The sequence below is a fragment of the Oncorhynchus keta genome, chromosome 37 (assembly GCF_023373465.1).
Source record: "Oncorhynchus keta strain PuntledgeMale-10-30-2019 chromosome 37, Oket_V2, whole genome shotgun sequence".
Taxonomy (NCBI): domain Eukaryota; kingdom Metazoa; phylum Chordata; class Actinopteri; order Salmoniformes; family Salmonidae; genus Oncorhynchus; species Oncorhynchus keta.
In genome coordinates this window covers 19,894,052-19,921,610 of record NC_068457.1, presented here as the reverse complement: position 1 = coordinate 19,921,610, position 27,559 = coordinate 19,894,052, and the positions used below count along the sequence as shown (strand labels likewise).

Below are 27,559 nucleotides of genomic sequence, written 5' to 3'. Positions count from 1 at the left end.
GACGTTGAACATTCTTTTATTAGCGTCAGATATTGATGAAAGCTTCACCTAAAGCAACAGTCAGGCCTATACAGATATCCTCTTTGTGCAGGATACAAGATATGCTCATTACGATAGAATGAAATACAAATCCAATCCCAACACTTATTGAATTATACCCTATAGTATAGTACATAAATGCAAAATAAAGTCTGCAGATAGCAAAATATGTTTCCAATAATACTAAAAATATTTATGAGCATGAAAGACACTACAGTAAACAATACACTAAATGTACACAAACTGCATCTCACAGTTGAGTCTATGGGTAAATCCTGTCGTGTGCAGTACAGAAGTGCCTGTTGAAAAGCAAACATACGTGAAGCTTTGGTATACACACACACACACACACACACACACTCATTTGTAGGGTCAAGTCTCCTCTGGCTCAATTGTGTATCAAATTGCAATCTCATTAAATGTTGCAAAACAGAAAGTCGACATTGCCGCTTGGTGGTGAAAATAGACATGATAAATATGTTGTTGTTGAGCAGCACAGTTTCCAGATTAACGTACAATGTAACTCCCATACCGATAGCATTCTACTGACTATTTTACCCTGGTCAACAACGCCTGCCAACAAGACAATCCTAAAATAACAGTGCAACAAATGCAGAAAATTATCAGTGCTTCTTGGATGTTTAAATGGTTTCCTACTGGCCTTTACTTGGTTCAACATTAGAACAGAAAATAATCTACTCGATTTCCTTTACAAGTCAATCTTATGTGTTATGTTTCATTTATTACCCTCAAACCAAACTTTTTCCAGAAATTAACTTGGTAAAAGAGGGAAGTGGATCTTTCTAGAACATTCATAGTTTTTTAATATTCCTCTTTAAGTCTTAAAGGAATAGTTCAGGATTTTGGCAATGAGGCCCTCTTTGTGCTAAGCTAGTTAGCATTGGCTCGCGAAACTACCTCTAACTTCACCCGACTCCCGGGTGAACCCGTGCCAAAATCCCAAACTATCCCTTTAAGACAGTGCTAAGTCTTCACAGTGAGCTGCCAGATAATGCCACACAGCTAAACCCATTCACAATCACAACCCTTCTTTTGGCAAAGAAGTTAAACGCAGGCTTTACAGATATGAAAAGGGAAACAGGACATAGGTGAGGGATGCGTCAGACACTGAAAGCTCTGGTTGGTCTTGGGTTGCCATTGCAGAAGGTGGGACGTCTCTCTACAGGGTTTCTTAAACTATGGGTCGGGTTCCAAAGTGGGCCCTGGGCATGCAAGAGGTGGGTCGTGAGTTATGAGAATACATCTCTAATCACGCACTATTTTGTCTTCATTTGGGTCACTGGTGAACCATTTGGGTCACAGGAGGATGGTCAATTTCTTATTTAGTTCTGGAGCTGAAACCATTGAAAGATCCCCTGCTCTACAGGATTAGAGTACTGCTAAATCCACGTGGGGAAGGAACCTTCATCAAGTCCGTCAGACTAGCTCGACTTCCACAATGTGTAGTCCATACGTAAAACACTCCCTAAATAAGAACTCTGAAATGCATAGGCTCTGGCCAATGACGCCAACCAAATGTACGAATCCCAGTTTACATGTTAACTATGGGTTGAGAGACACGACTTTGAACATAGTCAGCATGAAGTAGCATCGTCCCAGGATGAACGTTTGGTGACCTATAGATGGCCTGAGGCTCTGAAAAGAACTAAAAGTCATCTGTGTATAATGGTAAAGAATCAGTGACCGTCTTTTCAGGAAAACAACCTCCTTGCTGTATCTTGAACGCTAAAAACGTGATGTAACCAGATAGTGTTGTTACTAGTCCCAACTGACTTATCTACAACTTCAGAACTATCTAGAAAGTATGTATGCGAGGTCTGAATAAATTGTGTTTAGTTTCTCAACTAGTAGTGGTTTGGCATTGTCCCCATTCCATAGGTTTTGATATTCTTCTTTGAAATGGACAATATGCATCGATTCAGTGCACAGGCATTTACCACAGGACCTCCGCAACTACCGTAGGTTGAAGACCATTGATTCATTTTTTATGCTGTTGTTGCTGCTGTCCCTATTACAATAGAATAGATTATGATCCAAATCAAGTGTCAACCTTCCCAAACGTTCCGTCGGGGGGCCTGTAATGTTTGGGGAAGGCCTTGAGCTGCAGACAGTTAAAAGCATACTTGCGACATCCCACGTTCTTCATGGTATTCTCCCGTCTGCAGCCCTCACTGGGAAAAGGAGGAGGGAGGGGAGGGGAGGGGAAGAGGGAGGGGAAGAGGGAGGGGAAGAGGGAGGGGAAGAGGGAGGGGAAGAGGGAGGGGAAGAGAGAGGGGAAGAGAGAGGGGAAGAGGGAGGGGAAGAGGGAGGGGAAGAGGGAGGGGAAGAGGGAGGGGAAGAGGGAGGGAGGGGAAGAGGGAGGGAGGGCAAGCACAGAGAGAGAGGATGACAGCAAAGTGAAGAAAACAAAACAAAAAAGGGCTCGTGTTAAAAGACAATGAGAAACCCAAAAACCAACCAACACATTGACGCCACTGTCAAAGTAACATGTGGGCAAAGCTAAAGCGAACGGACGGATTGTCCCGGGGAATATGGGGATGTTGTTGGAGGGAGTGGTACAGAACACTAATACTGTGTACAGAAGACCTGCTTTCTAGATAGAGTTACGAGCACCACAGATAAAGTGAAACAAGAGCAATAGCAAAACGCACAGACTGAAATGTTCTACATTCTAATTTCAATGCAACAGTTCCATTCCAGGGAAAACAAACAGAACTATTCAAATACTCTATAGTGAAGTATACACCTTCTACTCTGATACATTTGGCATGACGTTTATAATATAACAACATTAAAGCTGATTCTTTGGGCTGCTGACTAATTGACTGCTTTTTCACTTTCCAGAGAGAAGCATTAGAGAGAAGGGGAGAAACGTCTACTATTTCAGAGAGAAAGGGAGAAAAGTCTACCATTTCAGAGAGAAGCATTAGAGAGAACGGGAGAAACGCCTACTATTTCAGAGCGAAAGGAAGAAAAGTCTACTATTTCAGTGCGAAAGGAAGAAAAGTCTACCATTTCAGTGCGAAAGGAAGAAACGCCTACTATTTCAGAGTGAAAGGAAGAAAAGTCTACTATTTCAATGTGAAAGGAAGAAAAGTCTACTATTTCAGAGAGAAGCATTAGAGAGAACGGGAGAAACGCCTACTATTTCAGAGTGAAAGGAAGAAAAGTCTACTATTTCAGAGCGAAAGGAAGAAAAGTCTACTATTTCAGTGCGAAAGGAAGAAAAGTCTACTATTTCAATGTGAAAGGAAGAAAAGTCTACCATTTCAGTGCGAAAGGAAGAAAAGTCTACTATTTCAATGTGAAAGGAAGAAAAGTCTACTATTTCAGAGAGAAGCATTAGAGAGAACGGGAGAAACGCCTACTATTTCAGAGTGAAAGGAAGAAAAGTCTACTATTTCAGAGCGAAAGGAAGAAAAGTCTACTATTTCAGTGCGAAAGGAAGAAAAGTCTACTATTTCAATGTGAAAGGAAGAAAAGTCTACCATTTCAGTGCGAAAGGAAGAAAAGTCTACCATTTCAGTGCGAAAGGAAGAAAAGTCTACTATTTCAGTGCGAAAGGAAGAAAAGTCTACCATTTCAGTGCGAAAGGAAGAAAAGTCTACCATTTCAGTGCGAAAGGAAGAAAAGTCTACCATTTCAGTGCGAAAGGAAGAAAAGTCTACTATTTCAATGTGAAAGGAAGAAAAGTCTACTATTCCAGTGCGAAAGGAAGAAAAGTCTACCATTTCAGTGCGAAAGGAAGAAAAGTCTACTATTCCAGTGCGAAAGGAAGAAAAGTCTACCATTCCAGTGCGAAAGGAAGAAAAGTCTACCATTCCAGTGCGAAAGGAAGAAAAGTCTACTATTCCAATGTGAAAGGAAGAAAAGTCTACTATTCCAGTGCGAAAGGAAGAAAAGTCTACCATTTCAGTGCGAAAGGAAGAAAAGTCTACTATTTCAGTGCGAAAGGAAGAAAAGTCTACCATTTCAGTGCGAAAGGAAGAAAAGTCTACTATTCCAGTGCGAAAGGAAGAAAAGTCTACTATTCCAGTGCGAAAGGAAGAAAAGTCTACTATTCCAGTGCGAAAGGAAGAAAAGTCTACTATTTCAGAGAGAAACCGAGAGAAAGGGAGAAAAGTCTACTATTTCAGAGAGAAACCGAGAGAAAGGGAGAAAAGTCTACTATTTCAGAGAGAAACTGAGAGAAAAGGAAGAAAAGTCTACTATTTCAGAGAGAAACCGAGAGAAAGGGAGAAAAGTCTACTATTTCAGTGCGAAAGGAAGAAAAGTCTACCATTTCAGTGCGAAAGGAAGAAAAGTCTACTATTCCAGTGCGAAAGGAAGAAAAGTCTACTATTCCAGTGCGAAAGGAAGAAAAGTCTACTATTCCAGTGCGAAAGGAAGAAAAGTCTACTATTTCAGAGAGAAACCGAGAGAAAGGGAGAAAAGTCTACTATTTCAGAGAGAAACCGAGAGAAAGGGAGAAAAGTCTACTATTTCAGAGAGAAACTGAGAGAAAAGGAAGAAAAGTCTACTATTTCAGAGAGAAACCGAGAGAAAGGGAGAAAAGTCTACTATTTCAGAGAGAAACCGAGAGAAAGGGAGAAAAGTCTACTATTTCAGAGCATATTCATAAATGGTTATCCAAGCAACCCTGATATTGGTTGGAACTTGGCAAAGTACCAGACAAGGGTTAATACAATGATATCTGGAACAGCAACTAGAATTTCTCCCTCTCATTATAGTGACACCTGCATGACGATGATGTAATCACATCAAACTTTCCATAAGAATACATATATTTAGCAAATATTGAGTATTTAGACAGACAAGCATGAAAATATAATGCAACGCAATATAAATATATTCTCTATCCTCAAAAGCACTAAGGAATTCAAGAGAAACAGAAAAATAAAACTTGAGAATTGAGTCAGGAACTTGGTTTTAGTTGGAATATTCCTGGATTTAGCATCACTATGGTTACAACAAGTTTAACGCAGTGGGTTTCTTCATGGGAATTAAATACACCAGCAGAACAAACTGCCACCAGCACATTCTGCAATTCTCTACAACTTTAGAATGGGCTCCTAATTGCATGTATCCCCAGAATGGAGCAATCCAACTCTTTTCTTAGGACAGACTGGGTTACAAGCTTCTGTAGTATCATTACCAACCAGCAGGGGGAGCTATTTCACATTTGGTTGAAGCAAACGCCATCCTAACGTTGTACATACTGGGGGATGTGTCCTAAATGGCGCCCTATTCCCTATATAGTACACTACTTTGACCAGGACCTATAGGGTGCACTACATAGGGAAAAGTGTGCCATTTGGGACAGATCTTGGGTGATGCTCTCATGGAGCACATTTTCCCCTGGCTGTCCCTCGGCTCTCTCCCCTGGCTGACAGTCAGATGGTGTTTCATGGGACAATAGAGGTAGTTCTACACCAGCATACTTATCAATAGATGATCTGATTTTATACATTTCTATTATTTACAATATGGATTTACAAGACTGAGAAAGAAATACTGCATGTACTTACGTATTTGTTGATCATGTAAAATAGTAACATTGCACAAAAATCGGTAAAAATAAAAAACCTCTGAATATTCAAAACTAAACCATTGAACTAACCTAAATACACCATTAAACCCAGCCTAGCTCTCATACTAGTCACACAGGTGAGAGGCCTATAAGAAGGTTGCATAAAGCTCAACCAACAAGGACAAAAGAATCCCTCCAGTTTTCTATTGTGGGTGTCGAGGAGTTGGAAATGAGGGGTGGAGGGGATGTAAGACAAGCGTGACAATCTCACAGAGGAGGCTATTTTGGGACGGATGGTCCATTTCTTTAGTAGGTCACTTTAGATTGGATTGAGTGTGGCCGTCTTGGGACGTAACACTGAAGACAGGTATTATACTGATTCAAATGGAGAGAGGCTATGGGGCTGGAAAACGATAATACCACTAGTCTACATATTAATGAGTGCATATACCATTAGATAGCTAATCATGTTTTATGGGACTAGATAGCAACTACTGTATATGATAATGGTGTGTGGACTCTCTCGGCAGACACCAGGAAGTCCAGAGTGCAAGGCTTGGAAGTAACCCAAAGAGTCTGATATCAAATCACCCTTTCTAGGGCACTTCTCTGTGGAAGCGGGGTGGATTTGGGCTGCTGGGAGATCTGGAAGTAATACATTGACCTGGAATAAAGATCCAAGACCTGCATCTACCATCTGAGACCTGGCTAAAACATTTGGCACAACAAGCATGGGCTGTGTCTCAAATCATCCCCTATATTTAGTGCACTACTGGTCAGAGGTAGTGCATCATTTGGTGGTAGGGAGCCATTTGAGGTTTGCCCATGTACATTCTCTTCATCTTCTCTGTCATTTCCATAGAACTGCAACCCTTATAGGTTCTCAAACAAAGAACTAATTCATATATACAAACTCTATAGTAAATAGGAAACTTGGTACAGGCATGAAATTAAATCTGATAATTTTTAGTTTAACACTTTGGAAAAACTACACTGCATAATCAAACAAGCCAACAAAGGTCCCCTGAAATATCATACATTCCCAGAATTAGCCAATTCAAATTGCTCCGACCAAGATGAAACTGTGTCAATTGGCAAGACAAGCAAATAACCTTCATTAAGATGACAACGTTGATAGAAAAGTGCATTGGTTTAAAGTGAAAGCGGACACAAGTCTCTCCTGCTGTAATAAGAGTAGGAAGGCCTGAGGAACAACAACAAAATGGCCACCAGATCAAAACAACATCAGCTTGATATTGCATGGCCAAGCCATCCCTTGGCTTATGCTGTATGCAAACCTTATGGAAGACGTAAACGTCAAGCAAGCCAGAACATTTGCATGACTGAAAATAAGCTCTGTGCAGAACCAAAGGATCCATGGCATCATATTATCATAATAGCATGGTTATAATCATGTCATGAGTTGGGAAGCGGCATTATAAATACTCAAGGACAACTGGGACAAAACTTCCATTAAATTCAGCTAAAACTTCTTACCGGCTATATTTCAAAGTTTCTCTCCATACTCTCAGTTTGTTTTTGATTGTTGTAAAACAATGGGTGTTAAACTGAGAAATATGTCAGAACACTGACAGTAACAGTCTCACACAGTACTGCACATAGACCTTTAGACCAGCTTCCTGCTCTGACTGGATTGGTTAGGACAGAGAGCAGGGCCAGAGGAGTGCTGGCTGCCCATTGGGTGGAACAGCTGGCAGTTTAGCCGAGTGACGCACAAAGTCCAGTCAGGTATACACGGTCTGCCCTCGGCCAATCAGAGGGTTCTCGCGGCTGAGCTCCCGACAGACTGACATAGAGCGACTGACTGACTCCCTGACTGCCCGTCTTCCTCCTTGACTGACAAACTAACGTTTTGCCTTTCTTCCTGACCGACTGACTGACTGACACACTGGGGGGAACGGGCAGAGAGAAGAGGTGAGTAGAGGTCGAGAGTAGGTGGGGCTGGGTGGCAGAGGGGCTGTGCCTTCAGCTGCAGCGGAGCTTGGCCAGGAAGTAGGCGACGCTGAGGAACAGCCAGACGACCAGCAGGTTGGGGCTGAGGGCCAGCAGGGGCAGGGAGTACAGCAGGCTGGGGTCCAGCCTGAAATCCCGCACAGGCAACAGGCCACTCAGGTTCTTCTGGGTGACCCCCTCCCTGGTCCCAATGCTGCGGAGAGGGGGAGGGAGGGAGGAGAAGCCGGGGCCAAAAAGTACAGGTGGCATGGATGGATGGACGGATGGATAGATAGATAGACACGTGCATTGGGACAGGGATGAAGTGGCCAATAAGAGTGGAGGAGATGGTAATACACAATATGAATGATATGTGGTGGCCATGATCAGCCATGGATAACAAAGAGATACCAGTGATGGTGCAGGTGGGGTGTGATAACAACATTAAGGTTAGGGCCACAGCCAGTGGAATGGAACGTGAAAAGACCCATTCAGCCAGAAAACAAATCCCAAACAAGAAACACCCCAAATTAAAAATGGATAAAGGAAATCATTCCAACCAAAAACATGAGAAATTATAGACAAATACATTGTCATAAAAGAGGAAGAGAAAGAGAGAAAGGAAAAAATTAAGAGAAATGTTCTGCATCTTTATGAAGGAAAAGATCAAGAGGTAAGAAGAAGACAGTGATGATTCTCCATGTTCATACCACAGACAACAGATATGGGGGGGTTGTGCGCCAATCCATTTCATTTCAGTCAAGTCATTGAATTTGGATTCACTTCCTGAATAGCAGGTAGGGTGGGGGGGTATGCCAGCCTCAATCCATGCACTTAAAATTCCCCATACCAAATAGGAACAGGAAGTGGGCAGGTGAAGAGAGGAGCGAAAGACCATGCAGGGAGCTGCAGGACAGCATGGCATTACTACCCAACAGATCTTTCACATACCCTACAGGGCTCCTGTTCTGGGAGTCGTCACATCCTTACACAAGGTTTCTGCTCCTTCTACCCTCCTCCACTTCATCTAGCCCTTCATCTTCTCAGCAAGCAGTGTCAGAGAACAGGGGGATGGGGTTGGAGGAGAGCTGGATAGGGGGATGATGTGGGGGTATGGAAAGCAAGCTCTGTCATCATGGGGGAGCATTCTCCACAAACTGGCTAGACAGACTGTCAAGCAGATGCTGCGTGAGGAACCAATGCTAATTACAGAGAATTAAAATATAACTTATATTTTATTATTTTTAAAATGGGGGAGAAGGGGCCCTGTAGTTGGCACTGTCCCAGCATATATAGCGAGCAATATGTGTGCGTTTCATTTTAGTTCAGGCAGTGGGCTGGACACCTACCTGCGCATGCAGTCGAGGGCCTGGGAGAAGACCTGTGGGGCCATGCCATGTTCGTGCTGTAGGATCAGACACTGCTCCAGGGTGACGGACATGGCCGTGCGGTCCTTAGCACTCTTACAGCTGGTGAAACGCACACCGTTCAGACGACGACAGATCTGGGGAGGAGAGATACAAGGAAATAATAGACAGCAGGCTGCTCACTACAGAATTATTATTCAGGCCTGCTCTGGACCCTCATTAGTAACATCCATACAGAAGGAAATGGACTGGACCCTCATTAGTAACATCCATACAGAAGGAAATGGACTGGACCCTCATTAGTAACATCCATACAGAAGGAAATGGACTGGACCCTCATTAGTAACATCCATACAGAAGGAAATGGACTGGACCCTCATTAGTAACATCCATACAGAAGGAAATGGACTGGACCCTCATTAGTAACATTCATACAGAAGGAAATAGACTGGACCCTCATTAGTAACATCCATACAGAAGGAAATGGACTGGACCCTCATTAGTAACATCCATACAGAAAGAAATGGACTGGACTCTCATTAGTAACATCCATACAGAAGGAAATGGACTGGACCCTCATTAGTAACATCCATACAAAAGGAAATGGACTGGACTCTCATTAGTAATATCCATACAGAAGGAAATAGACTGGACTCTCATTAGTAACATCCATACAGAAGGAAATGGACTGGACCCTCATTAGTAACATCCATACAGAAGGAAATGGACTGGACCCTCATTAGTAACATCCATACAGAAGGAAATGGACTGGACCCTCATTAGTAACATCCATACAGAAGGAAATGGACTGGACCATCATTAGTAACATCCATACAGAAGGAAATAGACTGGACTCTCATTAGTAATATCCATACAGAAGGAAATGGACTGGACTCTCATTAGTAACATCCATACAGAAGGAAATGGACTGGACCCTCATTAGTAACATCCATACAGAAGGAAATGGACTGGACCCTCATTAGTAACATCCATACAGAAGGAAATGGACTGGACCCTCATTAGTAACATCCATACAGAAGGAAATGGACTGGACCCTCATTAGTAACATCCATACAGAAGGAAATGGACTGGACTCTCATTAGTAACATCCATACAGAAGGAAATGGACTGGACCCTCATTAGTAACATCCATACAGAAGGAAATGGACTGGACTCGAAAGGATCATCTCCAATAATTCATTCATGGCCCTGCAGCGAAAAATGGGCCCACCTCTGCTGCCTGCCACAGGATGTCTACGTTCTTGTTCTTCCTGGCGTGGACATTTTGTCCCAGGAACCTCAGCAGCTCTGGTAGACACGTCTGGGAACGGGACCTGGGCAGGCCTGAGACCAGGAGAGGAGGAGGATGTTATAGGCTACATCTTAACAATATTCTCCATATAGGGCCAATTACTTCAGGTAGGACCATATAGGGCCATTTACTTCATGGTGACTTACAGTCCTCAGGTAAAACCTCCTTGAACTGTTGATAGTAGGAGTTAAGTCTGGCCAGACTCTCTAGGTTAATGATCTCCTGCAGAGACGTGTCTCCAAACCTGTCCCAAACAGGAGACATGTCAACAATACAGGGACATCACCACTCTTCATCCCTCAATCATTCCTCCCCCCCCTCACTTCTCTGCCAGCGTCTGCTGTTCGTTGATTCCCACGTTGAAGAGCACCGGCTGGACACGCAGCAGCATGCCGTTCTGGATCTCCCGCGGCAACGCGTCAAACATGGTCTCCGGCAACGGGATGCGGACGTTGAAGCCGTCCCGGTTGCCAGTGATGACTGGCAGCATGTCGGGGGAGGAGCTGGACGTTGCCTGGGTCACCTTGAAGGTAACGTTTCGTAGGTCCATGATGCCAACCGACATGTCCTCCAACATGGACAGCTCCTCGCCTGGGAGGTGGGAGGTATGTGAGAGAGTGAACAATTATTAAACAGAGAGAGAGAATGAGAGAGGAGAGTGTACTTTACCGTAGGTGCTGAGCAGAGACTCAAACTGGGCCAGCAGGCCGATGGTGTAGAGCTGCCTGAGGAAGCCATCGTCACGGAGACAGTTCCTCAGCTTGATGATGAAGCCACAGATGAGAGCAGTGAGCTGGAGACAGATATTAACATTAACACTGAGTATACAAAACTTTAGGAACACCTGCTCTTTCCATGACACTGACCAAACTATGATTCCTTATTGATGTCACCTGTTAAATCTCCCTTAAAATCAGTGTAGATAAAGGGGAGGAGACAGTTTAAAGAAGGATTTTTAAGCATTGAGACAATTAACACATGGATTGTATGTGTGTGCATTCAGAGGGTGAATGGACAAGACAAAACATTGAATTGCCTTTGAACAGGGTATGGTAGTAGGTGTCAGGCGCACCGGTTTGAGTGTGTCAAGAACTGCAACGCTGCTGGGTTTTTCACACTCAACAGTTTCCCGTGTGTATCAAGAAGGGTCCACCAACCAAAGGACATCCAGCCAACAAGACAACTGTGGGAAGTATTGGAGTCAACATGGGCCAGCATCCCTGTGGAACACTTTCGACACCTTGTAGTCCATGCCCTGACAAATTGAGGATGTTCAGAGGGCAAAAAGAGGGGCGGTGCAACTCAATATTAGGAATTGTTCCTAATTTTGGTATACTCAGTGTGTATTAACATTTTTTATTTACACATATTACTCTACCTCACTGCTTGTGTGTCTGTATGTATGCGCACATGTGTGTTTGCTAATGGGCGTCTGTGCACACATGTATTTGCATCTACGTGTGTGCGCACGTCAGTATGTGTGGATGTGTCCTGTGCTGACCGTCTGGCAGAAGACCACGTCTCGTCTGTACTGCAGGGAGAGGTCCATGGCGATGGTAGGAGCACTGTCCTGCATCAACAGGAACACCATGGAGCTCTTAGCCTTGTCACTCATCATAGCCACACACTCTGTCAGCGTGGTGAGGAGAGGGTACAGGGCCTCGCTCCACTCCCCTGGGCCAGACACACAGTAACAAAACAGTAACACACACACACACACACACACTATGTACTCTTCTGCATTGAAAGCATCCTGAGAGACCCTTAAATTGCTGCTGCAACTCCTTCATATAATGTGAGACAATAACATGTGACAACACATTGGCCTTTAAGTCCTTCATCTCTGATAAGGTACTAGAAACAGGAGGTGTCATACAGACGGTGTGATATATAGAGCTAGACGAAGCAGTGGCACTGAGCTGGGCTGCAGTTAGAAGCAGCCAGAGAGACAGGGGGACAGAAGCTGGGGAGAGGACAGAGCTCTTACCTGGGAAAGCCTCCTCGCCACTGGGGCTGCCATCTGGAAGGAGTGGAGGTGCCACATGCATAGTTAGGGAGCACCACCAGCAACATGGCAGACAGCACACAGTACAGTAAGCACATAATAAGCTAGATGGCTACAGTACATAGGCTGAGCTGGCACATAGGAGGCCACAGCAACAGGACTTTGGCTGGCCTCCAGAATACAACAAGCACTGACAGACCTACCTAACACAGAGAAAAATTAACCATTCACACACAGGAAATTTACATCTTTGGAATGTTTAATACTGCACAAAATCAAGGTAGACCAATTCTAATAGGTTGAGATATGATGAATATGATAGCAGTATGATGATAGGACAAATGTGCATGACAAAGCAAAAAAGCAAGTGAAGTGAAGTAAGAAAGGAAAGAAACCTACATGGGGTTTTGTCAGGGCTGGGTGGGCATGCATGAGTCAGATTCAGGGTGAGAGCAGGCAGGAGGGAGGATGATGATGGTGAGGAAGGTAGTGATGATGAAGGCTCCTCCTGGGTCATGCAGTCAGGGTTGATCCAGAACGCTCTGGTACTCTGGTTACCTTTCTTACTGCTGCCGCCCTGCTGGTGGCCTGGGGTAGTGTCCCCCTGGCTGCTGTTGCCAGGCAGACGGTCCTTCTGAAGGAGTTTGTCCACCCGCTGGATGATACACTCCAGACTCTTGTCTACATTTACCCACACCTTCTCCTGGGGGCAGGGAATGAAGAACAGGAATGAAAAGAGAAGAACAGGGGAAGAGTGTAGGGGAAGAGAGAGAAGGGTGGAAGAGAGGAGAAGGGAGGAGAGACTAGAACAAAAGCCAATAAAATCTAGTGTTCCAGTCTAGACATCTGATGGACCAACAAACCAAACAAAAACACAAATCCCTCAGTTAACACACTGCTTTCTTCCTTACATACTGGAACTGGATTTAAGTGCTCCTAAACCATGAAGGCTAAACTGGAGTTGACCTGTGAACCCCTGAGCCCTGGTGACCCCTTGCCTTACCCACTCCTCCTCGTGCCAGTCGAAGTGCAGCGAGGACCGGCTGTTGCATCCGCTCCACTTGGCCAGCAGCGTGTCCTGGTCGTTGCGCAGGACTACTTGATCGGTGGCGTCGGCGGAGGGTGACGCCTTGGAGGCGATGTACTCAGGACGTGCCGCGTTCAGCGCCTGGATGGCCGAGGCCAGCAGTTTGCAGTCACACTCCGTCACCAGCTGGCGAGTCTGAAGGGTAAAGGTCATACGAACCACACAGCGGGAATTGAGCCAAGCAAGAGATGCCGTTCTGTATTCTCGTCCGTCCACATGATGACAAATTACACTGGTCAAATAATATAGCACTCTCTTTGGGTTTATGACTGAAGAGTAAATACACAACCCCACAAAGGTCAGTAAAACAGCATAAACATACCTGCTACCAGGCTAGGGGCTCTCCTTCCCCAATAGAACTGCTACCAGGCTAGGGGCTCTCCTTCCCCAATAGACCTGCTACCAGGCTAGGGGCTCTCCTTCCCCAATAGACCTGCTACCAGGCTAGGGGCTCTCCTTCCCCAATAGACCTGCTACCAGGCCAGGGGCTCTCATTCACAAACAGACCTGGTACCAGGTCAGGGGCTCTCCCTCACAAACAGACCTGGTACCAGGCCAGGGGCTCTCCCTCACAAACAGACCTGGTACCAGGCCAGGGGCTCTCCCTCACAGACAGACCTGGTACCAGGCCAGGGGCTCTCCCTCACAAACAAACCTGGTACCAGGCCAGGGGCTCTCCCTCACAAACAAACCTGGTACCAGGCTAGAGGCTCTCCCTCACAAACAGACCTGGTACCAGGCCAGGGGCTCTCCCTCACAAACAGACCTGGTACCAGGCCAGGGGCTCTCCCTCACAAACAGACCTGGTACCAGGCCAGGGGCTCTCCCTCACAAACAGACCTGGTACCAGGCCAGGGGCTCTCCCTCACAAACAAACCTGGTACCAGGCCAGGGGCTCTCCCTCACAAACAAACCTGGTACCAGGCCAGGGGCTCTCCCTCACAAACAAACCTGGTACCAGGCCAGGGGCTCTCCCTCACAAACAAACCTGGTACCAGGCCAGGGGCTCTCCCTCACAAACAAACCTGGTACCAGGCCAGGGGCTCTCCCTCACAAACAAACCTGGTATCAGGCCAGGGGCTCTCCCTCACAAACAAACCTGGTACCAGGCCAGGGGCTCTCCCTCACAAACAAACCTGGTACCAGGCCAGGGGCTCTCCCTCACAAACAAACCTGGTACCAGGCCAGGGGCTCTCCCTCACAAACAAACCTGGTACCAGGCCAGGGGCTCTCCCTCACAAACAAACCTGGTACCAGGCCAGGGGCTCTCCCTCACAAACAAACCTGGTACCAGGCCAGGGGCTCTCCCTCACAAACAAACCTGGTACCAGGCCAGGGGCTCTCCCTCACAAACAAACCTGGTACCAGGCTAGAGGCTCTCCTTCCCCAACAGACCTGGTATCAGGCCAGGGGCTCTCCCTCACAAACAGACCTGGTACCAGGCTGGAGGCTTTCCCTCACCTTATCAGCCAGGATGGCAAGGGTCCTCTCCAGACCGTTGGCAGAGCGGTCCTTGGCAGCGCGGGACAGCCTCTCAGCATAGTAGCTGACCTGGGTCTTCAGGGTGTTGATGTGGGAGATGATCTCCTTGGCCCGGACAATGTCCTGGGGGATGTACACTATAGACTGACAGCTGGACAGGGCACTGCTGCAGGGACAGACAGGGTGGGGTGTTCAGAGAACACAGCATTTACCCTGAATCACAGACATGTAGACACAGAGACAGTAGTCACAGACACGCAGAGACAGTAGTCACAGACACGCAGAGACAGTAGTCACAGACACACAGAGACAGTAGTCACAGACACACAGAGACAGTAGTCACAGACACAGTAGTCACTGACAGACGTAGACACACAGACAGTAGACGTAGACGCAGAGACTAGTCACAGACACGTAGACGCAGCGACAGTAGTCACAGACAGTAGAGGTAGACACAGGCACAGAGACAGTAGTCACAGACAGTAGAGGTAGACACAGGCAGAGACAGTAGAGGTAGACAGGCAGAGACAGTAGACGTAGACGCACAGACAGTAGACGTAGACACAGACACGTAGACGCAGAGACAGTAGTCACAGACAGTAGAGGTAGACACAGGCACAGAGACAGTAGTCACAGACAGTAGTCACAGACAGTAGAGGTAGACACAGGCACAGAGACAGTAGTCACAGACAGTAGAGGTAGACACAGGCACAGAGACAGTAGTCACAGACAGTAGAGGTAGACACAGGCACAGAGACAGTAGTCACAGACAGTAGAGGTAGACACAGGCACAGAGACAGTAGTCACAGACAGTAGAGGTAGACGAAGAGACAGTAGTCACAGACAGTAGAGGTAGACGAAGAGACAGTAGTCAGACACGTAGACGCAGACAGAGACAGTCTTCACAGACACGTAGACACAGACAGTAGACGCAGACAGTAGACACATACAGAGAGACACAGAAGACGCAGACAGCAGACGCAGATGTGTAGACAAAGATGGTAAGAGCACACACAGGAACGTGAGACTGAATGTGCACTGCATTCTGGGAACTGAAGGAGATTGTACTTCCGCAACATTCTCTCACACTGCTTGACAGATTACACACCTGTCTGCATACAATACATATCTGAATAATTCAACTCTGCTAGAACATTCTACTCTGCAGGTCTGGGACTGAGGTGAGCATCCATATCTGCATGCACAAGCCTGTTCCTCACCTGGAACACAGACAACACTATCTAGACATAGAACCACAGATGTTCAGAGTGAGGCAGACTGTTGAAGATGTAGAATGTACAATGCTATTGTTATGGATCTGTCGGTCTCTGTAGTTCTATGCCTCAAACCCCATAGCAAGCGCTCTACTGTAGATCACCCTCTGTCCATATAGAGTAGCTTATGATGGTACTCACAGGCAGCCATTGTGGATTCACACTTACAGTGGTGAAACACAGGTAGGTGACTGAGTGACTTACAGCTAAAACAACAAACTCAGTGACGGCGAACAAACTATTATTTCCGTGCAGAAAGAACCAAACAAACAGTGGGGAGAATAAAATGACTAAAGAACAGAATCAGAGTACATAGGAACTCACCATTCTTCCTCATAAACGCTGATTAGAAAATAAAGATGCAATTGGAAAAAATTAAAAAGCCAGAAAACTGGAAATCATCTTTGAAATATATAATATAATTAAGGGGAAATGCCAAGGCTAAAAGCAGCATAGCATGTAGTGTATAATGAGAAAACAGACAGGAAGTCGGCAGTCAAAATACGGATCATGCAGTAGCACAAGAACAAGGGATAAACAGACGTACATGGATTTGATAAATGAAGCATTTGACAGTATGTTGTGGGGTATCCTTCATTAACCACATACATAATATCATTCTCAGGATGTGATTCTCAACTGTATAATGACGTTAATGTTTAGACAAAAGCAGTGGTTTGTGTTTAATGCAGGTATTCATTCTGCCTAATGGTTAAAACCTGTTAAAAGACCGTAAACATGTTTCGATGTTGTACCATTTTAAAAGGGGATGGGGAGAGATACAAGGGTGTTTCTCTACCAAAAACAGACTTAGGATTCACTTGATTAGAAACTTGTCCGTTAAAAACAAAAGACTTAAAAAGCCAAGTCCAAACACAGCCAGATAGCCTGTCAGTAGGGTTGTTAGCTGAAAAAATGTCATAAGATTAGTGAGCATTGGCAGCAAGAAGGATACATCTAATACAACCAAGGTTCTACCGCAGTTCCACCTGGGTTCCACCACTTTGTGAGGTTCTGTACTCACTGTTTCTTGGCCTCCTCGAACTTGGTGATTTGCTTGCGCAGGCCGCTGTTCTTGAAGCCCTGGTAGTGGGCGGCGGGAGCCCCGATAGTCACCACGTCATACGTGTGGTCTGGGGGGGGAACATAACTATTAAGGCCAAAGTGGAGAGCTGTATGAACATCCAGGGGGGGAACAGGGTATGGGGCTCAGCTCACCAAAGCCAGACTCATCCTGCACCCTCATCCTCTGGACATGAAGGTTGGTGGGTATGAACTCCAGCTTCCTCTCTGCCTTCAGGTTACTGGCCTTGAACGACGGACCTGGAGGAAAGACCAGACAAAAGAGAGGGGTGGAATAGACAGAGTGGGATTCTCATGTTAAACCACAACAAACCACCTTAAACATAGCTATCTGAGGCTGAAATAAGTTTGTGTGTGTGTGTGTGTGTACAGTACTAACCCTTGTAGTTGGTGCGGTGTGGGGGTGAATCAGAATTAGTTGGGTAACATAGATAAGAGGTTTTATTTTCATAATATACTTGTGAGATACTTGTAATTTAGAATGTATATTTTTGGACTATAGTGTTGGCAGTTTGCAGTTAAACTTTCTGTGCTAGGGCTCAGTTACTTGGGCCCCAGAGAGGGGAGAGGTCAGGCTTGTCTTCATATGTGAAAATATCTTTTAAACCATGTGAAGGGATGATTGAGGGGGAACCAATTATCTCTTGGCTCCACAATGTCTGTGTGCTAGTCACTCCCTCCTTTTCTCATTGGGGAGAGGAGGATGGCAGTGTCTGGAACCATTGTATGTCCCCTCTGAGGTTGCCCTTATCTTTCCCTAGTGTATGACCTAAGAGGCTCACTGTCTTCAGTGAGTTTGTCCAGATTTGGGTGTATTTGAGATAAGAGTATATAGAATTGACAATTGATATATGCCACTGGATGAGGTACTATGTTGTACCAAGAACGAGATAAGAACTTCGTTTAGGAGACCAAACTGAACGATCATTTATAGCTAATGCTGTCTGGCTATGGGGATACTCCTCTCTCAAGTAACAATCTTTCTTGGTGAAGTTCCTATTATCTGTGTTTTGTCATGTCGACTAGGGGTGTGGATCTTTGCTATAAAAGATCTGTTGCCATTATGTTGACCACTCTCAACTTTTCATTAGAGATACTGAAATGTTGAAAGTCAAAATGCTATTGCAAAAGATTAATTATTATTAAAGGTGAAGATTAAGCATAACTCTGACTGGTGTGTGATTTGCTCTCTCATCATTTGGTAATACAGGAAATTTCCACAACAGAGGTCAGAGAGAGTCTCCTGATAATCGTGCGTGTGTACAGTACTAACCCTGGTAGTTGGTGAGGTCAGAGAGAGTCTCCTGGTACGCGAGGATGATGGTCTGGTACTGAGTGACTATCTGTCGTCGTAGGTTCTCCCAGCATGGTGACAACTCCCCCAGCTCCTCCAGCTCACAAACCCTGAACACACACACTTCGGCAACTCAGGCATTAAATTATATTTTATTAATGCACACTCAATTAACAAATCCCTGGACATGGTCACAAATGTGCATGTCGGTGTGTGTATATATCTGTGTGTGTGTGTGTGACAATGTGTAGTAGTGTACCTGACAGCGTCCTCCTCCAGCAGTAGTTTGACATACTGTCTGGGGATGTTGAGAGACAACACACTTTCAGCCATCTGTTCTAGCACCCGCAGGTGGTGACCGTCCGTGGTGGGGAAACGGTACATTCTGGACATGGTGCCTCCAAACACTGAGAGACACACACACACGGAAAATGCTCAACATCATCTAACACAATCTCTGTATTATTTATTTTGCTCCACAGTCGAGTAATACATGATAAAAGAGCTGTATATTTTAAGGTCACATTTTGTCTCGGGGGGGATTTAAAGTATAAGAGGAGCATGTGAAAAAGTATTTCCTTCCCAGAGGACAATAAGCCATTCCACTGTATACAGATGTCTGTCCAGACACACACACACACACACACACACACACACACACCTGAGAGTGGTGACTAAGAAAAGCAACAATCTCTCACTGAGCGTACGGGTAATGACATTACTCAGTGAAACCTGCTAACATCCAGCCATGAGGGACGGATCGGATGGATGTCCAATCAAATCATTTAGAGCCGCAGAAATCATTTTTTAGAACAGAATCACATTAGGTGAAATGTTACGGAAGATGATACCGAACTGCATTCGTCTCAGGTGACACATGAATTATTGGCGCCTGCTTACAAAGCTTCTCAGTGGGGAGACAGGCTCTTCTAGTGGGCTTTGGTAGAGGTGGTGCCAGTGGGCTGAGATAATGGGACAGACCCAGCTGTCCCTCCTACCTGATGTCAGCAGGGTGTCTTTGCATAAAGATGCATATTTGGCTCTGACACCCATGGATTCTGTCAGGCTCTCATCCACTGGAAGCACGGTCTGTGGCACACAGGGATAGAAGAGTCACACATGCAGGATGCACACACACGACCCTGGCCCCGGTCTCACAGGTGTCTGACATTTGGTGTCAGCGGTAGGGATCCGGCGAGAGTCTCGGAAGCTCACCCTGCTGTTGATGGTGTCTGGTAACCTGGCAACAGGCAGAGTCCTCTGATCCCTCTTCTCCTCTATCTGCCAGGCAATGATGGTGACGTTCCCCACGTGCTTGTTCTCTGCAGATCTGTTCATCAATAACACACACCAGTAGGGCTGTCAACGGCATCCCCCAGGAACACACAGTCTACAGTCAGCAACGATCAAACAGCAGAAAACTATGACAGACCCAAAACAATCTAGATGAAAAATGTATAGGCTTCATATTTACATTACTATGGAGCCATACATTTAAGCATCCTCGTCTGTTATAAGACAATCATTTGGGTGCTTACATTTGTCCAAATGTACAAGAATATATTATACATGTGTGAATATCCCAACTCCTCCTGAGAGCCCCTCACAGAGTGGGGTCACGGCCAGGGTCAGCCATTGATAACTAAAGAATGAAACAGGATTAGTGAGCGTTGGCAGCAAGCAGGACACACCTGATAACAGCAACCCTGGAACAATTAGGGTTAAGTGCCTTGCGCAAGGGCACACAGATTTTGTTTTACCTTGCAGGCTCAGGTTACTGGCACAGCGCTCCAACCGCTAGGCTACCTGTCACCTTACCAAAGGCATGGCCCATTTTATTTTATTTAACCAGGCAAGTCAGTTAAGAACAAATTCTTATTTTACAATGACGGCCTACCCCGGCGACGCTGGGCCAATTGTGCCTCACCCTATGGGACTCCCAATCACGGCCCATTGTGATAGAGCCTGGATTCGAACCAGGGTGTCTGTAGTTACACCCCTAGCACTGAGATGCAGTGCCTCAGACCACGGCACCACTCGGGAGCAATATGAATATAATTATAATCATAATGACATACGAATCCTGTCTGAATCAATTCCACCTGTCTGTCTCTCCTACCTCAGGGTCAGGTGTAACCCGCGTCTCTCCCCTACCTCAGGGTCAGGTGTAACCCGCGTCTCTCCCCTACCTCAGGGTCAGGTGTAACCCGCGTCTCTCCCCTACCTCAGGGTCAGGTGTAACCCGCGTCTCTCCCCTACCTCAGGGTCAGGTGTAACCCGCGTCTCTCCCCTACCTCAGGGTCAGGTGTAACCCGCGTCTCTCCCTACCTCAGGGTCAGGTGTAACCCGCGTCTCTCCCTACCTCAGGGTCAGGTGTAACCCGCGTCTCTCCCCTACCTCAGGGTCAGGTGTAACCCGCGTCTCTCCCCTACCTCAGGGTCAGGTGTAACCCGCGTCTCTCCCCTACCTCAGGGTCAGGTGTAACCCGCGTCTCTCTCCTACCTCAGGGTCAGGTGTAACCCGCGTCTCTCTCCTACCTCAGGGTCAGGTGTAACCCGCGTCTCTCTCCTACCTCAGGGTCAGGTGTAACCCGCGTCTCTCTCCTACCTCAGGGTCAGGTGTAACCCGCGTCTCTCTCCTACCTCAGGGTCAGGTGTAACCCGCGTCTCTCTCCTACCTCAGGGTCAGGTGTAACCCGCGTCTCTCTCCTACCTCAGGGTCAGGTGTAACCCGCGTCTCTCTCCTACCTCAGGGTCAGGTGTAACCCGCGTCTCTCTCCTACCTCAGGGTCAGGTGTAACCCGCGTCTCTCTCCTACCTCAGGGTCAGGTGTAACCCGCGTCTCTCTCCTACCTCAGGGTCAGGTGTAACCCGTGTCTCTCCCTACCTCAGGGTCAGGTGTAACCCGCGTCTCTCTCCTACCTCAGGGTCAGGTGTAACCCGTCTCTCTCCTACCTCAGGGTCAGGTGTAACCCGCGTCTCTCCTACCTCAGGGTCAGGTGTAACCCGCGTCTCTCCCCTACCTCAGGGTCAGGTGTAACCCGCGTCTCTCTCCTACCTCAGGGTCAGGTGTAACCCGCGTCTCTCCCCTACCTCAGGGTCAGGTGTAACCCGCGTCTCTCCCTACCTCAGGGTCAGGTGTAACCCGCGTCTCTCCCTACCTCAGGGTCAGGTGTAACCCGCGTCTCTCTCCTACCTCAGGGTCAGGTGTAACCCGCGTCTCTCCCTACCTCAGGGTCAGGTGTAACCCGCGTCTCTCTCCTACCTCAGGGTCAGGTGTAACCCGCGTCTCTCTCCTACCTCAGGGTCAGGTGTAACCCGCGTCTCTCTCCTACCTCAGGGTCAGGTGTAACCCGCGTCTCTCTCCTACCTCAGGGTCAGGTGTAACCCGCGTCTCTCTCAGGGTCAGGTACCTCAGGGTCAGGTGTAACCCGCGTCTCTCTCCTACCTCAGGGTCAGGTGTAACCCGCGTCTCTCTCCTACCTCAGGGTCAGGTGTAACCCGCGTCTCTCTCCTACCTCAGGGTCAGGTGTAACCCGCGTCTCTCTCCTACCTCAGGGTCAGGTGTAACCCGCGTCTCTCTCCTACCTCAGGGTCAGGTGTAACCCGCGTCTCTCTCCTACCTCAGGGTCAGGTGTAACCCGCGTCTCTCTCCTACCTCAGGGTCAGGTGTAACCCGCGTCTCTCTCCTACCTCAGGGTCAGGTGTAACCCGCGTCTCTCTCCTACCTCAGGGTCAGGTGTAACCCGCGTCTCTCTCCTACCTCAGGGTCAGGTGTAACCCGCGTCTCTCTCCTACCTCAGGGTCAGGTGTAACCCGCGTCTCTCTCCTACCTCAGGGTCAGGTGTAACCCGCGTCTCTCTCCTACCTCAGGGTCAGGTGTAACCCGCGTCTCTCTCCTACCTCAGGGTCAGGTGTAACCCGCGTCTCTCTCCTACCTCAGGGTCAGGTGTAACCCGCGTCTCTCTCCTACCTCAGGGTCAGGTGTAACCCGCGTCTCTCTCCTACCTCAGGGTCAGGTGTAACCCGCGTCTCTCTCCTACCTCAGGGTCAGGTGTAACCCGTGTCTCTCCTACCTCAGGGTCAGGTGTAACCCGTCTCTCTCCTACCTCAGGGTCAGGTGTAACCCGCGTCTCTCTCCTACCTCAGGGTCAGGTGTAACCCGCGTCTCTCTCCTACCTCAGGGTCAGGTGTAACCCGCGTCTCTCCTACCTCAGGGTCAGGTGTAACCTGTGTCTCTCCTACCTCAGGGTCAGGTGTAACCCGGTGTCTCTCCTACCTCAGGGTCAGGTGTAACCCGCGTCTCTCTCCTACCTCAGGGTCAGGTGTAACCCGCGTCTCTCCTACCTCAGGGTCAGGTGTAACCTGTGTCTCTCCTACCTCAGGGTCAGGTGTAACCGGTGTCTCTCCTACCTCAGGGTCAGGTGTAACCTGTGGTTCTTCTCCTACCTCAGGGTCAGGTGTAACCCGCTGTCTCTCTCCTACCTCAGGGTCAGGTGTAACCCGCGTCTCTCTCCTACCTCAGGGTCAGGTGTAACCCGGATACAGACATCCTAAGGGTCAGGTGTACACCCCAAGGTGGCTGGTACCTCAGGGTCAGGTGTAACCCGGGACTGATCTCTACCTCAGGGTCTGATGGGACCAGGACATATCCTACCTCAGGGTCAGGTTTAATGTCATCTTATCTCCTACCTCAGGGTGCCCTGTAACCCGGTCTCTCTCCTACCTCAGGGTCAGGTGTAACCTGCGTCTGCTGGTCCTACCTCAGGGTCAGGTGTAACCCGGCTATCTCTACCTCAGGGTCAGGGTTACCCGGTGCCCTCTCCTACCTCAGGGTCAGGTGAAGCTCTCTTCCTACCTCAGGGTCTAAACTGTACACATACAGAAAGATATTCTTAACCTCTAAAATCATGTTTTATTGTCACATACCTCAGGGTCAGGTGTAACCCGTGTTGTCTCCTACCTCAGGGTCAGGTGTAACCCAGCGTCTCTCTCCTACCTCAGGGTCAGGTGTAACCAGCGGTCAGAGGGACTCCACCTCAGGGTCAGGTGTAACCCGCGTCTCTCTCCTACCTCAGGGTCAGGTGTAACCCGCGTCTCTCTCCTACCTCAGGGTCAGGTGTAGGGTCTCTCTCCTACCTCAGGGCAGGTGTAACCCAGAGGTCTCTCTCCTACCTCAGGGTCAGGTGTAACCCGCAGAGGGACGACTCCTACCTCAGGGTCAGGTGTAACCCCGGGGGCTCTCTCCTACCTCAGGGTCAGGTGTAACCCGCGTCTCTCCCTACCTCAGGGTCAGGTGTAACCCGCGTCTCTCTCCTACCTCAGGGTCAGGTGTAACCCGCGTAGTGGGCTACCTCAGGGTCAGGTGTAACCAGAGGGACTCTCTCCTACCTCAGGGTCAGGTGTAACCAGAGCGTCTCTCTCCTACCTCAGGGTCAGGTGTAACCCGCGTCTCTCTCCTACCTCAGGGCAGGTGGCAACCCGCGTCTCTCTCCTACCTCAGGGTCAGGTGTAACCCAGGGTCTCTCTCCTACCTCAGGGTCAGGTGTAACCCGGTCTCTCCCTACCTCAGGGTCAGGTGTAACCCACGGGACTCTCCCCCAGGGTCAGGTGTAACCCGCGCTCTCCCTACCTCAGGGTCAGGTGTAGGTGTCAGGGTCAGGTGTAACCCGCGGCTCTCTCCTACCTCAGGGTCAGGTGGGACCCGCGTCTCTCTCCTACCTCAGGGTCAGGTGTAACCCGCGTCTCCCTACCTCAGGGTCAGGTGTAACCCAGAGGGACTCTCCTACCTCAGGGTCAGGTGTAACCCGCGTCTCTCCTACCTCAGGGTCAGGTGTAACCCGCGTCCCCTACCACAGGGTCAGGTGTAACCCCAGTGTCTCTCCTACCTCAGGGTCAGGTGTAACTGGGACTCTCCTACCTCAGGGTCAGGTGTAACCCGTGTCTCTCCTACCTCAGGGTCAGGTGTAACCCGTGTCTCTCCTACCTCAGGGTCAGGTGTAACCCGCGTCTCTCTCCTACCTCAGGGTCAGGTGTAACCCAGAGCGTCTCTCTCCTACCTCAGGGTCAGGTGTAACCCGCGTCTCTCTCCTACCTCAGGGTCAGGTGTAACCCCGCGTCTCTCCTACCTCAGGGCAGGTGTAACCCGCGTCTCTCCTACCTCAGGGTCAGATGTAACCCGTGTCTCTCCTACCTCAGGGTCAGGTGTAACCGGTGTCTCTCCTACCCCAGGGTCAGGTGGGACGACCCCCAGGGGCACTCCTACCCAGGGTCAGGTGTAACCCGCGTCTCTCTCCTACCTCAGGGGGCAGGTGTAACCCGCGTCTCTCCTACCTCAGGGTCAGGTGTAGACCCGCGTCTCTCTCCTACCTCAGGGTCAGGTGTAACCCGCGTCTCTCCTACCTCAGGGTCAGGTGTAACCTGTGTCTCTCCTACCTCAGGGTCAGGTGTAACCGGTGTCTCTCCTACCTCAGGGTCAGGTGTAACCTGTGGTTCTTCTCCTGCAGCAACTCCTTCACAGGAAACAGAGCTGAGCCTAATAAATACATCTAGGTCAGGAGAAAGAGAGAAAGCGAGGGAGAGAGAACGAGGGAGGGAGTGAGCGAGAGAGAAAGGATACAGACATCTAAGAAAACAACACTCCCAAGGTGGCTGGTGAGGGAAGGGAGGTGATGAAAGGAATGGGACTGATCTAGTAGTTTATTATCTGATGGGAGCAGGACATATTACTTGGTGTTTTAATGTCATCTTATCTAATATTCTACTCACCGTGCCCTGAGAGCGGTCCTTGACGTCGTACACAGACAGCTTGACCTGCGTCTGCTGGTTGATCAGAGAGTCCTGGAAGAAGGCTATGCTGCTCAGGAATATAGGGTTATTGGTGCCCTGTAGGGGGAAGCAATCAATCAATGAAGCTCTCATTGTTGCTTCATCTAAACTGTACACATACAGAAAGATATTAGTTAACAACATTCTAAAATCATGTTTTATTGTCACATACACCAGATAGGTGCAGTAGATTGTGTTGTTTTACAGGACGCAGAGGGACGACGGCAGTAGGGGGCAGAGGGACGACGGCAGTAGGGGGCAGAGGGACGACGGCAGTAGGTGGCAGAGGGACGACGGCAGTAGGGGGCAGAGGGACGACGGCAGTAGGGGGCAGAGGCACGGGACGGCAGTAGGGGGCAGAGGGGACGACGGCCCCAGGGGCAGAGGGACGACGGCAGTAGGGGGCAGAGGGACGACGGCAGTAGGTGGCAGAGGGACGACGGCAGTAGGGGGCAGAGGGACGACGGCAGTAGGGGGCAGAGGGACGACGGCAGTAGGGGGCAGAGGGGCGACGGCCCCAGGGGGCAGAGGGCGACGGCAGTAGGGGGCAGAGGGGCGACGGCAGTAGGGGGCAGAGGGACGACGGCAGTAGGGGGCAGAGGGGCGACGGCGGTAGGGGGCAGAGGGGCGACGGCAGTAAGGGGGCACAGGGGGGCGACGGCAGTAGGGGGCAGAGGGACGACGGTAGTAGGGGGCAGAGGGACGAAGGCCCCAGGGACGACGGCAGTAGAGGGCAGAGGGACGACGGCAGTAGTGGGCAGAGGGACGACGGCAGTAGGGGGCAGAGGGACGACGGCAGTAGGGGGCAGAGGGACGACGGCAGTAGGGGGCAGAGGGACGACGGCAGTAGGGGGCAGAGGGACGACGGCAGTAGGGGGCACAGGGACGACGGCAGTAGGGGGCACAGGGACGACGGCAGTAGGGGGCAGAGGGACGACGGCCCCAGGGGGCAGAGGGACGACGGCAGTAGGGGGCAGAGGGACGACGGCCCCAGGGGGCACAGGGACGACGGCCCCAGGGGGCACAGGGACGACGGCCCCAGGGGGCACTGGGACGACGGCCCCAGGGGGCACTGGGACGACGGCCCCAGGGGGCACTGGGACGACGGCAGTAGGGGGCACAGGGACGACGGCAGTAGGGGGCAGAGGGGCGACGGCAGTAGGGGGCAGAGGGGCGACGGCAGTAGGGGGCAGAGGGGCGACGGCAGTAGGGGGCAGAGGGGCGACGGCAGTAGGGGGCAGAGGGACGACGGCAGTAGGGGGCAGAGGGGCGACGGCAGTAGGGGGCAGAGGGGCGACGGCAGTAGGGGGCAGAGGGGCGACGGCAGTAGGGGGCAGAGGGCGACGGCAGTAGGGGGCAGAGGGGCGACGGCAGTAGGGGGCAGAGGGGCGACGGCAGTAGGGGGCAGAGGGGCGACGGCAGTAGGGGGCAGAGGGACGACGGCAGTAGGGGGCACAGGGACGACGGCAGTAGGGGGCACAGGGACGATGGCAGTAGGGGGCACAGGGACGACGGCAGTAGGATGATGGTCTGTCTCACCTCGATGATCTCAGTCTGGGTGTGTTTTGTCCAGAAGGCCTGGGGAGGGGTGGTGCAGCTCACTGCCACAAAGCTGTTGGGTTTCCGCTCCAGAGCTGGGGTCACCAACTCATTACAGGCTGGAGAGGGAGGGACACAGCACGTTGGAACGCATGGAACAAGAAATGAAAGACATTTCCTTTAGAAGTTAATTTACTGTACTCACCCACACTGAACTCTAGAACAGGCTCATCTGGATCCTGGCTGTTCCCTACAAAACAGCAAAGTAGCATTAAAAGTCATTTTCCACTAATTCAGTTGTCAGAAATGAGAGGACAACAGTGATAAAAACATGTTGGTGTACCTTGATATACAGACTGGATCAACAGGATGTGTACAAGGCAGGAAGTCATTCCTTCCTCATATTGTTTGTTTCCTTGATATAGTGTGTGTCCAACACACAACCCTTTCCCATTCTCACCTGCGAGTGCTAGGCCGATCATCTCAGAGGAGAGGTCAAAGGTGTTGGCCCGGTACACTGACCAGGGTCTCTGGTGGCGGGGGCTACGCTCTCTAGCCTCCGACATCCTGATCCTGCTGGCCTTCTCCAGGGGTGAGGAGAGGCACACACCCTTGGTGAGAACACACACCCTTATACTGAGCCACTCCACGACCCTGCCTGGGCCTTCCTCTACGAGCTGAGAGAAGGAGGGAGAGATGGGGAGAAAGAGAGACAATGATAAACATAAGGGACCACACCAACTATA

The 27,559-nt window shown here is 49.2% G+C and overlaps 1 protein-coding gene and 2 long non-coding RNA genes across 28 annotated transcripts in view; 2 read left to right on the top strand and 1 right to left on the bottom strand.

The window, feature by feature from the left end:
* The window catches only part of LOC118382984 (inositol polyphosphate-4-phosphatase type I A-like), a 42,402-nt gene continuing 14,843 nt past the window's right edge, over window positions 1–27,559 (bottom strand). Inside the window, exons 2-24 of one of the 19 annotated variants that reach the window (XM_052499487.1) lie at window positions 27,274–27,490; window positions 27,019–27,063; window positions 26,814–26,932; window positions 25,215–25,331; window positions 24,915–24,994; window positions 19,663–19,777; window positions 19,446–19,536; window positions 18,707–18,854; window positions 18,427–18,557; window positions 17,289–17,393; window positions 17,095–17,203; window positions 16,395–16,412; window positions 14,776–14,962; window positions 13,231–13,449; window positions 12,627–12,930; window positions 12,210–12,242; window positions 11,724–11,896; window positions 10,892–11,015; window positions 10,546–10,813; window positions 10,369–10,466; window positions 10,142–10,254; window positions 8,893–9,047; window positions 1–2,231 (exon numbers count right to left, since the gene is read on the bottom strand). In XM_052499487.1, the coding sequence (XP_052355447.1) occupies window positions 2,099–2,231; window positions 8,893–9,047; window positions 10,142–10,254; window positions 10,369–10,466; window positions 10,546–10,813; window positions 10,892–11,015; window positions 11,724–11,896; window positions 12,210–12,242; window positions 12,627–12,930; window positions 13,231–13,449; window positions 14,776–14,962; window positions 16,395–16,412; window positions 17,095–17,203; window positions 17,289–17,393; window positions 18,427–18,557; window positions 18,707–18,854; window positions 19,446–19,536; window positions 19,663–19,777; window positions 24,915–24,994; window positions 25,215–25,331; window positions 26,814–26,932; window positions 27,019–27,063; window positions 27,274–27,490 (3,102 nt within the window). In that variant the 3' untranslated portion in view covers window positions 1–2,098. Of the gene's footprint in view, window positions 2,232–2,252; window positions 7,758–8,333; window positions 8,632–8,892; window positions 9,048–10,141; window positions 10,255–10,368; window positions 10,467–10,545; window positions 10,814–10,891; window positions 11,016–11,723; window positions 11,897–12,209; window positions 12,243–12,626; window positions 12,931–13,230; window positions 13,450–14,775; window positions 14,963–16,394; window positions 16,413–17,094; window positions 17,204–17,288; window positions 17,394–18,426; window positions 18,558–18,706; window positions 18,855–19,445; window positions 19,537–19,662; window positions 19,778–19,985; window positions 20,757–22,859; window positions 22,888–24,914; window positions 24,995–25,214; window positions 25,332–26,813; window positions 26,933–27,018; window positions 27,064–27,273; window positions 27,491–27,559 lie in introns of those variants that run through there. The other 18 variants (XM_052499495.1, XM_052499492.1, XM_052499491.1 and 15 more) reach the window with 18 other exon arrangements.
* LOC127916730 (uncharacterized) lies at window positions 21,152–24,976 on the top strand. 7 transcript variants are annotated; one of them, XR_008095759.1, is made up of 4 exons: window positions 21,152–21,310; window positions 21,758–21,827; window positions 21,871–22,115; window positions 24,827–24,976. It is a non-coding gene; the product is annotated as an uncharacterized LOC127916730 (long non-coding RNA). The 7 variants fall into 7 exon arrangements; XR_008095758.1 differs by having other exon boundaries at window positions 21,723–21,827; window positions 21,906–22,115; XR_008095761.1 differs by having other exon boundaries at window positions 21,723–21,827; window positions 21,871–22,045.
* Window positions 22,342–23,646, top strand: LOC127916731 (uncharacterized). 2 transcript variants are annotated; one of them, XR_008095762.1, is made up of 3 exons: window positions 22,342–22,500; window positions 22,567–22,647; window positions 23,609–23,646. It is a non-coding gene; the product is annotated as an uncharacterized LOC127916731 (long non-coding RNA). The 2 variants fall into 2 exon arrangements; XR_008095763.1 differs by having other exon boundaries at window positions 22,602–22,647; window positions 23,609–23,645.